General features: G+C 34.2%; 1 protein-coding gene across 6 annotated transcripts; it reads right to left on the bottom strand.

The window, feature by feature from the left end:
• Nucleotides 1–9449: 9449 nt before the first annotated feature.
• EIL3 (ETHYLENE-INSENSITIVE3-like 3) lies at nucleotides 9450–13366 on the bottom strand. 6 transcript variants are annotated; one of them, XR_016527952.1, is made up of 4 exons: nucleotides 12988–13345; nucleotides 10578–12463; nucleotides 10377–10485; nucleotides 9450–10283 (listed from the first exon to the last, which is right to left on the bottom strand). XR_016527952.1 is itself a non-coding variant. In XM_090311336.1 (2 exons), the coding sequence occupies exon 2, from the start codon at nucleotides 12435–12437 to the stop codon at nucleotides 10629–10631; it is 1809 nt and encodes a 602-aa protein (XP_090167462.1). In that variant the 5' UTR covers nucleotides 12438–12463; nucleotides 12988–13366; the 3' UTR covers nucleotides 10487–10628. The 6 variants fall into 6 exon arrangements, 2 of the variants coding, with proteins under 2 accessions (XP_090167462.1, XP_090167463.1); XR_005480150.2 differs by having other exon boundaries at nucleotides 10578–12460; nucleotides 12988–13263; XR_016527955.1 differs by having other exon boundaries at nucleotides 10578–12352; nucleotides 12988–13236.
• Nucleotides 13367–13615: the final 249 nt, after the last annotated feature.

Genomic DNA, 13615 nt, shown 5'->3' with positions numbered 1-13615 from the left:
TAGCCAAATTCTAAAAACAAAAATTTATTTTTTTAGTTTTCAAAATCTAGCTTAATTTTTTAAATCATTGGTAAAAAGTAGATAAGAAATGAAGAAATTTGGAGGTAGGAGTAGTGTTTGTAGGTTTAATTAAAAAAAAAAACAAATAGTTATCGAACGTAGTTTTAATTTTTAGTTTTCTCGTTTTCTATTTTTTAAAAACTATATATGTGTGGTAACTAATTTTGGTTTTCTGCTTTTGAAAAATAGAATGGTTTGGTAAATGTTTTTTATTCTTTGGTTTTTATAGAGTTATTTGACCAGTCTTTTACTTTTTGTTTCCATAAAATTACCGACAAACTATTTTATATTATATATAATTTCATCAAATATATTTATAAGCTAAAATCTGCTCAACCGCTCTATCGACTATGAAAAAAATGTTAATACATATATTTTTCACTAATCAATTAAGACAAATAATAATTATAAAATATATCTAAAAGGCACAAACAAAGAACAAGCTCCGTAATATCTACTCATATTAACAATACAAATATTCATATTGTTGAATAAAAACAACCGAATTTGCAAGAAAAAAATTAAAAATTATGGACAATAAAAGAATTCTTTTGATCACTATATATTTTTTTTAATGGAATTAAAAATTTGATTCTCAAACAATAAAAAATTTGGTTCTCAAATAATGTGAAGCCTCGAGTGTATTGGTATGTATAGGTGGAGCCACATAGATGTCCGGAGAGGCATGTGCCCCTCAATTTATCCGGTTTTTGTATTTTTAATATAAATTATAAAATAATATATATTAATATAAATGGTGGCTTGTTGGTGTGTAGGGTTGTTTGGATGACAACAAATAGGAGTTTGACTCTTACTACTTGTAATATTTTATTTCGAAGTTTTGTGTGAATTTTTTCCCAATTTTTTCATCTCTAATGGGCTTTTAAAGCCCAATTCATGTGAAGAATAACAAAGGAAAATAGGTTAAACAATGTGACATTAGAATATAATAATGTGTCTTTTTTTAATAAACAATGTGACATTTAGAATATTACAATATGCCTTTTTCTAATAAATAATCAAATAATATTTTTTTAATCAGCAACAAGACTGGACAATTTATAAATTTTTTTCTTCTTTTCGAAATTCACTTTTCAATCTCAAGAACATTTGATTAAAATGATATCGTTTATTTTTTATACATAATTTTTATGTTCACATTACACTTTATATATTTTTGTTTGTTTCCATGTTATTACACTCACATTTACTTGTAGATGTTTTTAAATAGATTTTGGAGTTCAAATGTAACACCCTGCACATTTTTTAGTAATAATGTAATTTCAGTAACTTTATTATCTGGAATTTCAGTAATTGTTATTAGTTGGAGGACATTTTTGGAATTTTGGACTTCAAGTGTGAGTGCGGGAATTTAATTGTTGGTGTGAAATTATTCAAATTGGAAATTAATGGCAAGAATTAATTTTCTTTTGAAACGGAAAGGGATTTAATAGTATAAAACGGAAAGAAATTAAATGTAACTATATTTATTTCCTTTTTTTTATTATTTTATTATTATTATTATTGTTATTTTTTTTTTTTTAATAAAAAGTCAAACCCCACCCTCTTTTCTTCCTCACGTTCGTGAGCCCGTCCGACGCCGCCCAAAGCTGCCGCGTCAGTTTCTTCTTCATGATCTCCGTCCACCACTATTCAAGCATCGTTCGCTTTTGCCGTCACTGGATCTATCGATTTGGGTAAGATTTCTGCCGTTTGGGTTTGTTTTCGGTTGATTCTTGAATACTCATTTACTTTTGGCATCAATTAGTTGATACTCATTGTGTTTCAACTTTGGATTCAAGTTTGTGAAGGTATTGAGGTGTTGTTCAGTGAAGTTGGAGTTTGTTTTAGCGAGTTTTGGTAAGTTTTATGCTTTGATTACCCTCTTGTGGATTAATTTTGGTTGTTGAGAAATTTTGGTAAAGTCATTTGGAAGTGATTTTTTTGATGAAGCTACATATGGATAATTTATTTGAGACATTGGTAGTGAAGTATGTATTTGATTCAAACTTTAATCATCTAAGCCTAATTTTAAATTATGATTAGGGGGTTGATTCAAGAATTTCATTCAAGATGAAGAAGAGTTTGGTTTGCTAATTATTTGGGCTTAAAATTGGAAGTTTAGAAGGGGAATTCGAATTGGACCACATGTCACACCCCGCACCAGATTACCCTCCTAACTTGGATGGAATGGTGACTGCAGTAGTTACCAACCATTTTGCTGGCACTTACTGCCTATTTTACCTGTTAAATTTTGCTCAAACCCTGAATACATACATATTAACTCAGAACTTAACCCATTTACATTACAGTATTTCACAACATTATTTATACATGGATATTACAAATTAGTGAGCCCCATCTAGAATACTAGTCACTAGACAGACACATGTGTACTGACTAATATAGGTCTTCAAATACGCTTCCTTCAACCTGTTCCTTTGAGTGGAAGAGCAGCAGCAGAAAAGTCTTTTGGGAACTGACCACTACCTGAAAGGAAAACATTTGAAAACATGAGCTAGAAGCCCAGTGAATGACTTAATAAAACATAAATCTCATGCTTAAACTGAAAGCTCGAAAACATAATATTGAAACTAAAATATACCAAGCAACCGTGTACATAAAACCTTTAAAACCATTGTATCTGAAACTCGAATCTTAGCTGAAAAAGGACATTCATCGCTCCAATTCCCAGTGCCAAGCCATGGCCAAATGAGACCTTTACTTCGATCTCTTCACACTGAACTATGGCTAGGAGAGATCCCTATGTCGGTTTCTTTAAATATACCGATGGGCATCTCAAGCAACTTCCTTTAAACATTAACATTGATAACTACTCTTAAACACCATTATTCCTTAATTGAGAACGAGCATACATCGCTCTAGCTCCCAACGTCTGTTATCGACCACGAGACCCATGCTTCAGCCTCTCTTTGCTGGTTTATGGCCTAGGAGACCTATACTTCGGCCTCTCCTTCAGAACTACCTACGTGCACGTGGAGGTTTCTATGTACCGCCAACACCTTAGGTACATTTATTTAGATACCTTTCTTACCTTCAGTATTCCTTTTCATTGTGTTTAGGAATACCAATGTATGTACTTTGGAAATTTTAGGTATTTAAACATAGTACATCAAGCTTCACTCAGCTTTAGTTTTAACCCTAACACATGCTTCATACTTTGTAAGATAAGTTGGCTTAAATCGTGTTGAACTAGCTTGTAAAAACCATTAACATGCGTTAGACATGGGATACATACTTGGAAAACTCATACATTAGTAACATCATGTGTTGATCATGCTTCCAATTATAGAAATAAGTTGCTTGGAATCACATAAAATTTAGCATGAGAATAACCTTGTTCAATTCCTCGACGTCGTATTACTTACGTGCACGTGCTCATAACTGAGTACCGTCATACCTTAGGTACTTAACTAGGATACTTTCTCATTGTCCTTTAGTATCCTTAGGTACTTATCTAGGATACTTTCTCATTGTCCTTCAGTATCCTTAGGATACCTTCTCATTGTCCTTCAGTATCCGTCGTATAACTAGTTATAAGCATTTAGCTGAAAGCTAAAGCTTAGTGCTCAAATCATCATACTAGTTCTTCATAAAAATGAAGTTATTAAAACATTTTGAAAGTATTTGGGCAAGATAACATATATAAATCATGTCAATTTCTATGGAAAACATTCTTTACTTAGCATAAGAAATAGCTTCAAACATACGTTGCTTGGCACTTCATTTAAACACTTAGCATGAGAAATAACTTCAAAGAAATCATAGTTTCTAAATTATCAAAACATTAAATCATCACATAGTCATTCACAGCTCGTCGGGGCTCTTAACGGGTTATACGCCTCTTCTAGCTCTTCTTGGCCTGAAAGGACATAATTCCTGGTTAAATTCCTTAGAATTCTTAGCAGAATACCTCAAATAGTTCATTTACTAATAGAACTTTCTTCAACAAAATCACATTGCTAGCGAGACAACCATTATGAGTGAATTCATCCTCATGAGCGAGATCCTCATCATGAGCGAGATCAAGCATTTTTTAGCAACATTTTCATCCTAGCGATACTCACCTCTTCTAACAAACTTGGCTTCCTCACCAGCGAGTTTCAATCCTCATCTCTAACGAGATTTCCTCCTTGAGCGAGATCCTCATAACAAAATCAGTGAGATTATCATCCTGAGTGAGATCTTCATCCTCCTCATCTCGCTCTCGCTCTCTACGGTGAGCTGTTTGCTTGTTCTTCCCAAGCAGTTGTCTGCTTTTGCACAGACTTTCTACTTTTACTTCAAAAACTCATAACTCAAAATCCTAAACTCTTTTCAAGAAACTTCCTTCTACAAACTTATTTAAAATTAAGTTAACTTTCTTACCTCAAAATTTCAGTTGATTAATTCGAGAATCTCTCTCTTCTGCAAATTCCTCACTTTTTATTCTTCTTCTCCTGCAATCTTTCTTCGGCAAGACAACCTCGAAAACTAGATTCTCCCAACTTTCAAATGGCACTGATTTCACTAAATTTGCTCATGTAGATTTTCGAAACCAAGCTTTTGAAGTTTCTCTTCCTTTTAATCTTCCTGCCGCCTCCCGAGTTCAAGGATTAACCGCCACATCACCCCATATTTAGTGCATCCAACCAAACCAATAAGTGAGCTTCCCTATTTAATATATTTTTTCTTTTCCTTTCTCCACAACTCCTATAAATAACATGGATTTTCACTTATTAGATATTTAGTATATCATTCCTTTAGCTAAACATACTTGTCTAGGAAGTTTAGAATTCGGGGCTTACACCACACCTTATCTGGAAATATTTGGTAATATTTGGGTGTTTGGAATTTGGCCTTAACTGTTAATTTTAAAGCTTGGTTTATGTTTAGGCTTGATTAAGGATTCAAGAATTTCACAAAGATTCAATTGCTTTTTGGTTCGACCTAATATCAAGGTAAGTAATCTTACTACTGGAACTGCCCACGGGCCAGACATTAGATGTATGCTAGCATGGTAAATGTATGTTATGGTAGAATGTTAACATGATAGATTGATAGTATAAGATGATCAAAGTATGTTCTGGTACGAGATCTGAATTATTTATTTATGCACATAGACACTTGAATGCTAGTATGAGATGGTATGTGCTTTCATATGGTTGTATTTGATCCGATGATGTTGAGGTATACATGTATGTTGTAGAACCATGATATTGAGGTATATGTGTACGTTGTAGAGCCATGATGTTGAGGTTTATATGTATGTCATAGATTCGTACAGTGATGATTATGATGTTGAGACTGTGCAAATGTCCTTACTGATTAGTTAGATGCCCATTAGATTTCGTGTTTCCTTCGGGATTCACCAGTTTGTGTCTTCTTCGGGATTCACCAGAGGTAGTGGCCATACTTAACTACAGTAGGATAGGACTCAGTCTTCTTCTTGTTTCATGTGTATATGTGTCCCATGAGACTAGAGCGGTTTATATGTTTCACCAGAGGTGGGTATCTAGAGGACATAGATGCCCAGCTTGACCCTAGTAGTGAGGTTACTTATTGAGTATTTTATACTCATTCTTTCTCATGTTGTTGTTTCAAGTAAGGGTAGAGATGCACCGGCGATGGACAAGTGAAATTCGTGATCGAGCCACTGGGACTAGTTTTTATGCTTCCGCATGATGAGAGTTAGAGTTCTCTTCATGTTTCTCTTAACTTTTAGTTTTGATGTTTAAAACGTACTTTTAAGAATCGTTTTTCAGACTTATTTATTTTCCTTTATGATTTATGGGTACCCTACTATTGTCTTAGTATTTGAATTTAATGAAAGTCTTTTGAATTTACTTATTTAATTAGCATTTATTTCGCCATAACCGAGTGTCATTTTGAGTTCCATGCATGCATGTATTTAGTAACGACCTAACTTAAGTCCTAGGGGGTCGGGTCGTTACATTAAATGAGAGGATTATTTGCTGTCAATTTTCTTTAATCTTTAGATATAAAATTTGACAAGTTTTTAAAATCTTCTTAGACTTTTAGTTTTTATGCCTTTAAATCTATATAATAGAATATAAAATTCTTATTATTAATACTTTTGTAAAGTTAATTCAAAATTAATATGGAGAGATATTATAAAAGAAAAACAACAATAGAGACTGTAGAGGTATCATCTTCAAAAAAGAAAAATGTTTTGGATTCTGATCAATCTTATACAGAAATCAATCTAGAAAAACTACCTGCACATCTTGGTCTAAGAACCATTATAATTATAATATTCGAGATCAAGTTCATATAGCATATTTACTAAAAACGGTCATTGTCAATCTCGAAATCACAATTTTCCACTTAAGAATTTTGGTACAAAGTCAAGACGATTTAATATAGCTTGGTTACGTGAATATTCTAATTAGTTCATATAGAATTTTAAAGGATGCTGCATTTTGTTTATGCTGCTATCTTTTCAAACCAGAAGTAAATGAAGAGTCGGGATCGATTTCAAAACATGAAAACTTGTAGATGACAATTGTAATGTAATAAATTAGTGAATATATGAAGTTATGAATATTTTTTTACATTCCTTTATAGATTTTTTTTTTTGTTAAACTTGTACATATAGTATCTCCTATATAAAATTTCTGGCTTTGTTACTGCGGGTGTGATTGTGAAAATATGAAGAGTTGAGATGCTTCCTTTAGTGACGAAAGGGTAATACTTGGGTGCATCCCGAGCCGCATCACCTATCTTTGTACGTCCCCTCTTACCACTCACATAAGAAAGTATTAAAAAAGAAAATGTGATTGGGGCATTTTGATGCTATAGTCTGTTGCAGCGGTCTTATTGTGCTATTGCGACAGTTTTTAATCGTTGGGAGGGATGTCACGACAGTTGATAAACCGGTGGCAAAACCTATGTTGAAAGAGTCTATTGCAGCGATTTTAACAACTGCTGGTAGAGATGGCAACGGGGCCGGGGCGGGGCGGGGATCCATTCTCCATCCCCGTCCCTGTGGGGATTTTTAATCTCCATCCCCACCCCATTCCTAGTTTTAGGGGTCGAGGTCGAGGTCGGAGAATTTTCGGTTGGGGATTTGGGTCCCTATGCATTCCCCATTCCCGTCCCGTGGGGATTTTCTTGTAGTGACACTCTTTGTGGCATCAAGACACATTCTCCTTAGGCATTTTGAGCCTCATCTCTATACTATCCGTGCCATAGTCTCAAATTCCACCACTTATCATATCAAAGCCTTCCTTTTCTCTTCATCGCTACAGAAACAATAATAAATAATAGGGCAAGTATCAATTTATAATGTACACATTGGGTATTATATCAATTTAAACCATAAACCAATAATTGTATCAATTTAAACCCTAAATTTTGGAGATTGTATCAATTTAGACCCCAAACTAATAATTATATCAATTTAAACCTTGAGCTTTTATAAGTGTATCAATTTAAACCCTGAACTTTCATAATTGTATCAACTTAAGCTCTCCATCATGTTTTATTTGAATATACTTATAAATAGTCAGAGTTTAAATTGATATATTTATGAAAGTTCAGGGTTTTAATTGATATATTTATAAAAGTTCAGAGATTAAATTGATATAATTATTAGTTTGCAGTTTAAATTGATACAAATTCCAAAGTTTAGAGTTTAAATTAATACAAACTTCAAAGTTTAAGGTTTAAATTAATACAATTCTTAGTTTAAAATTTAAATTGATACAATTCCCAAAGCTTAAAGTATAAATTGTTATTTGCCCTAAATAATATCATCAAAGCATACCAATATAAAACTTACCAACTATCGAACCCTAAAACAACACTTTTCAAGTGTAAAATGAAAAATTTTATTGAGTCGACATCAATTTTTACCATCATGCACGCTTCAACAAGATCACCGAGATGAATCAAGTTCTTATTATCCAAAATTAAAAAGAAATAAAATAAGAGATTCTCACTTTTGTTTGTTTTTTTTTTATTATTCTTTTTGTTTCGAGTTCAACAATTATGAAAGTCAGAATTAAACTTTTGAAAGGATCATTAATGATTTTAATTTTTATTTTACGTCGGTTTGAAAAGTATTTTAATTTAATTGAAGTATTTGATAACCATTATTTTAAAATACATTTTCAACCATTAATGTGAAAGATATTTAAATAAGGACCTTATTATTATTTGCTCTTGCTTTGGTCCGCTAGAAATATATTAATGCAATCTCTACTCCTTTGGTACGCTTTTGAGCGCTTGCGACTCTGATTCATTGAATAAGAGTTTCTTCCCATTTGTCTCTTTTTTTTAGATTCATTGAATCAAATAAATTAATTACTTGGTGACTATACCTGTTTTTCCTTTTTCAATAATAATGTAATCCAAATAACATATTATTTTTTTTCTTCTCAAAATTGTGATCCAATTCCAAAATTTCTTGGATATTATAAATAGAAAATAGATAATATAGAATTATTCTGATAAGAAAACAAAAACTTGCATACATACATTATTTCATGTTATAATTCTTTTTTGGGTTAATATATATATATATACATGTAATTAATATAACATTATATAATAATAACTAAGAAAAATAAAACGAGTCTGGTAGAATGCCCCAATTTTTTTTAAAAAAAATGTTGAATGACCACGCGCACGCGGAAAAATAATCTCGCTCTCGCTTGTCTCCCTCCGGAAAAAAAACCAATTTTCTTTCCCTTCTCACCGGTCTCGCTCTAGCCAATCTCGCTCTTCTATTCTTCACCGATTTTGCTCTTCCTTTCCTCATAGTCTTGCCAGGTGCTTGACATCAACAATCACTCTCTTCGAAGCTGTTCGTGTAAACTCACCATGCCGAAGAACAAGACGCAACAAAGAAAAAGTCGAAGAAGATGCAACGGAAGAAGTTGGGAGAAAGAAAGAGGAAAAAGAAAAAGAAAAAAAAATCTGGAGAAGAAAACAAGAAAGCAAAGACAATGTTATAATTTCACGTGATTATGACATCATCAAAAGGTCTTTTGACATTTTTTATTAAATTTTGGGTCTTTAAAATGGGTCTTTTGAGCAATTATCTCAAAACTCTTTATTAAAGACATTATTTTTACAACTTCTGAAATTGAGATTTAGTTTCTAAACTTGATACCAAAGTTATATTAAGAAACACTAAAATCATATATAATAACAACCTCATATTTCTACATTTATATTTTCAATTCTCTAACTAAACACACTCTAAAATACCATAATTAAATTTTGAGGAAAAATTATGAGATGTTGCAACTTAAAATCAAGATACCATTATCAACCCCTTAATTGAAGAAAATCTATATCATCCCATATCAACCAATAGACCACACAATAGGATTGTTACATTCAACTTAGTCAGCTAGTACTTTGAGTCAAACCGATATAATGCCACTCAATTTTCTTTAAGCCATATCAAACCTACAAAAATATCGAACTGGACGGAGTTTTTAATAAAAATATTTTATTACAAACGTGACGAAGATTCAAAGCTTCAACCTATAACCAAGTGATAAAAGGTACATGGAGAAGCAAATGCTGTACTATGTCTCTGATTTAGAACTATAAGTCTATAAGGCACTAGAGGGATTTGGCATCACTCACTTGAGGAAGCTAAACTCTATGGTTTCAATACTTCCCAAAAGTAAACTAACTCATGAGAAGATAAATTTGGCTAGATTTCTTCCCTATTTTTCTAAGAGGACAGGAGAGAGGTACCAACAAACGAGCTTATGCTACGAAATATATGATCTACTGATAACACCCGAACGGATGAAAATAGCTCAGCCGATACAACTTCATAGCTTGGTCTCACTATTAAACCTGACTATGAGAGTTTATAAAGTCGGAGATGACAGAAGTTACCAGGTGCAAATGTAGTTGAAATCAGCCCTGACCTTTGTTTCGCTTTGGGTACCTTGGAGAATCACATACTACCTGATGTTGGGTAGAAGCAGTCTCTGTTTTCGCTATGGAGCACCCCTTCAACGTTTCAAAACGATATTGAGTTCCATTTCCTCTTATGGATATTCCAGATGTGGAGACAGATTCAAAGTCATTTGATCGAGATCAAGTAGCTATAGCAGATTGATTTCGGGATCGGAACCCCATTCTGGATACACCCATTTTTAGTAGCAACTACCCCTAAGATGATTGGTCTTCTTCAAAATCCACTTTAGTCGATGTGTCCCAATCGTGTACACCTTGACAGTCAATATTCTCAGCAAATATAACAATGAATTTAAATAAACTTTGACTCCCTTTCTCAATAAAAATGTCCATTAGTTGCATATTACCTACAGTCTTGACAATGTTAGATAAGAACAAAGAGGATGGTTCCCAGCTGATCGGGGAAAATCCCCGTCGAGCATGGACGTTGGTGAGCTGCATTCTTGCAGTCAATCCCTGGACATAGAATCATATTAGTATTGAAACATCAATTTAACAGAATTTCTTTTGACAGAAGAAAATTACAATAGGAAGAATCGGCACATTACAAGGAGGCATTTGGTACAATCTAAGGCTCAGAATATACAGAATTAACAAACTTATGCTCCAAAGTATTGAATCAAATCGTCATCAACCAAAAAGTCATCGAATGAGCTTGCACCGTCAATTCCAAGATGGAACGGACTGTTAAATGCTCCATAATCTAATGATAGACTGTTGATTGGAGATCCAAACTGTGCATCAACCGGCCTATCTTGTTCGGTGTTGAATGTTTCTTTTACATAGTTGAATTCTCCTATCGTCCCATCGTTTCTATGTTGTGTTGAAATATTTACTCCTTCCTCCAATCTCATTTGAGGCTCATTAACAAATTGAGAATGCTGCACATCAAAATTGGATCTATATTCCACCGATGGATTATAAATATTGTAAGCACTTTCATTTTGCACCTCAGGATTCTGCATTACAGGATACAACAAAGGCCTTCCATCAACATACATGCTCTGAGTGGAAATTATATTGATGTTATCAGAGGATGCCGTGGAGAACATGTTGAACAACTGGGGAGCTGGTACTTCTGGTTGGACATCCAAGTCCTTCTCCAGTGGCCTCGAAGCTGTGACAGTATCCTGTTGTTGTTGGTTTCCTGGAATTTCAAATCTATCTAATGGTACATTAGAATGGTTAATATCGAGCTGTGTATTTCTTGGTTCGACACTTGGTTCTGCGTTCTGAGAGGGAGCCAATGTTTGATCGGCAGGCTTTGTCCTGCCACCGCGATGCCTTTTTCTCCTATGCTTTTCACCTTGCTCCTTTCCTTCAGCAGGTTGAGGAGCATTGTTTTGTATATTACTGGATGGCTCCACATCCACGGATCGAGGTCTCCTATCCTCTTTAGAAGAAACTGACCCAACACCATCATCAGCAAGATCAACATCATAGTCACTTTCACTGCTTACTGCAGCTTGCTTTTCACCCCGACCACCTGCTGGTGTCTCCGTTATTCCAGAAGCTCCATTATCACTGCTTGGTTGTCGAATTAGAGATTCCTCTCGGCTTAAAACTCCCAACCAAATTGCACTCTCCTTTGCTGTCATCTTGTCTTGTAAGCACTTTGACTGCCGGATGTGTCTTCTTATCTTTGCAATATCAGGTGACATATGTTTTATTACAGCTGTTAATACCCCCACTTTCCACATCTTCTTCAAATCATGTGGCTTCTTATAAGGAGGACTATTGCCATGGGATAATCCAAGTTTTACCCACCAATCTTCATTCCCAGAGGGCCACCAGGGTGGAGGAACCCCCTTTTCTAAAGGATACTTCCGCTGAGGGGGATCACAATGTTGCATCAACGAAGATAAAAGAGACCCGAGCGTTGCATCCTGAAGGTCTTGAAGAACGCTCTGGGAATTACCATTTCCATTTCCATCTGCCTCTCCTTTGGCAAGACATTCCGCTTCATACTTAGCTATAGCAGCCGGTCCATTCTTATCAAATTTAACTTTCTCTTTCCACCAAGCTCGAATGTTGTCAGAAGCACCACTAACTGGTTTCCCCTTTTCAGGTATAATGCCATATACGAATCCCCGAGCTTTGCATACTTCCATCAGTTTCAACATATACTTGAGAATCCCATCTTGAGCTCTAGACATCTTCTTCCTTCGAGCCTGATCGGATGTCTGCTTCGGTTTTTGCTTCTCAGCAGCCTGTTGTGCAGCAATCTTCTCTCTTTCCTTAATCCTTTTAAGCTTGATCCTATCCTTCCACATACGCCTCTCCAGATCCTCTGCATCGATTTCTTCATCACTAACATCTTTCTCTGCAATATTGTCACACCTTATATCATCAACTTCCATATCCGAACAATCTCCCAAAGCATCATCAACCATCATAATATTCTCCATTTAAGATGATGATATCTGTTTGGCTGCTAGTAAAGATAACAAAGAGAGAATAGAACAAATTCAGAAATTTATTGGTTCTTTAACTATTGATTCAATAGGGACTCTCCTCAACGAAATTAAACTCCATCCACTTTTCGATCAATTCGAAATAACAAAACTACAATCTATTCACTCTTCTCAAGTTTCTCACAGTCAACAAGAACAAATCAATTGGCAAAATCAAATATCCATCAAACAGAACAGCCCTATAATTTCATAATAATTTGTAAAACACCATAACTGACGTCTCCAACAATCAGCAGATTAAGAATTAAACTAAAACAGCAAACCGCTAAAACTATTACAAAGAGGAAAAAAGAAGAAAAAGAAAAAACCCAAACAAGAAACAGAAAAAACCCAACAATCAGCACATTAAGAATTCAACCAAACTACAGCTACATGAACAAAACCCAGATACAAAAATCCAACAAATTCTCCAAGTATTGAGGAGAGAAACAAAAACACAAACCAAATTAACTCAGAGGGCAGGTGGGAAAGTTCAAAATCTTACCAACTATCGAGTCGAATCGCGGAACTTATGAACGAACAGACATAGAAATCGCAACCCCAGAAAGCGAAAACGAATTAAGCCCTTGAATGCTCGAAAGAAAGCGATAAATAGGCGACGAATGGGCGAAAAAGGATTAAAAAATATTGAAGATGCGGTGAAAAAGGTACAGAATTACTGGAAATCGGATACAGAGGAGGAAGAAGGGAGTGGGGCTGAACGAAAACCAAAAGGGGTTTTAGAAATTGGAACAAGAAAAAGAAATAAAATGAATGAAATAAATGAAAAAGGAAGATGCTGACGCTATTGCTAGGCAGCCAAATGTGGGATGAACGGTCAAGGACCTGACCCTTTTAGTTGCAAACTCCCTTTTTTCATCCTCAACTCTTTAAAACCCAAATTCTCAATTTTATTTATTTACTTTTTTACGCAACAAATTCTCAATTTTCAATTTTATGGAAAGGATAAATCAAAATATATTCCATTTTTACCTTAATTTTTATGGTATGCTTTTAATTTTATCAGGTGGTGCGTTAAATTTAAATAAGTGTTCAATTTTTACTTTTTAATCCTTTGATCGGTTAATTTATTACTGGTATGAATAAAGAAAAGAGAAAAAACAATTTCGATT

This window comes from Benincasa hispida, chromosome 2 (genome assembly GCF_027475165.1).
Source record: "Benincasa hispida cultivar pf3 chromosome 2, pf3_genome.v1.1, whole genome shotgun sequence".
NCBI classification, from domain to species: domain Eukaryota; kingdom Viridiplantae; phylum Streptophyta; class Magnoliopsida; order Cucurbitales; family Cucurbitaceae; genus Benincasa; species Benincasa hispida.
Note: the sequence above shows the minus strand (reverse complement) of the source record. Positions and strands in the feature narration are given on the sequence as shown.

Coding starts and splice junctions, on each gene's coding strand:
- EIL3 (XM_090311336.1), bottom strand. CDS start 12,437: ATGGAGAATATTATGATGGTTGATGATGCTTTGGGAGATTGTTCGGAT.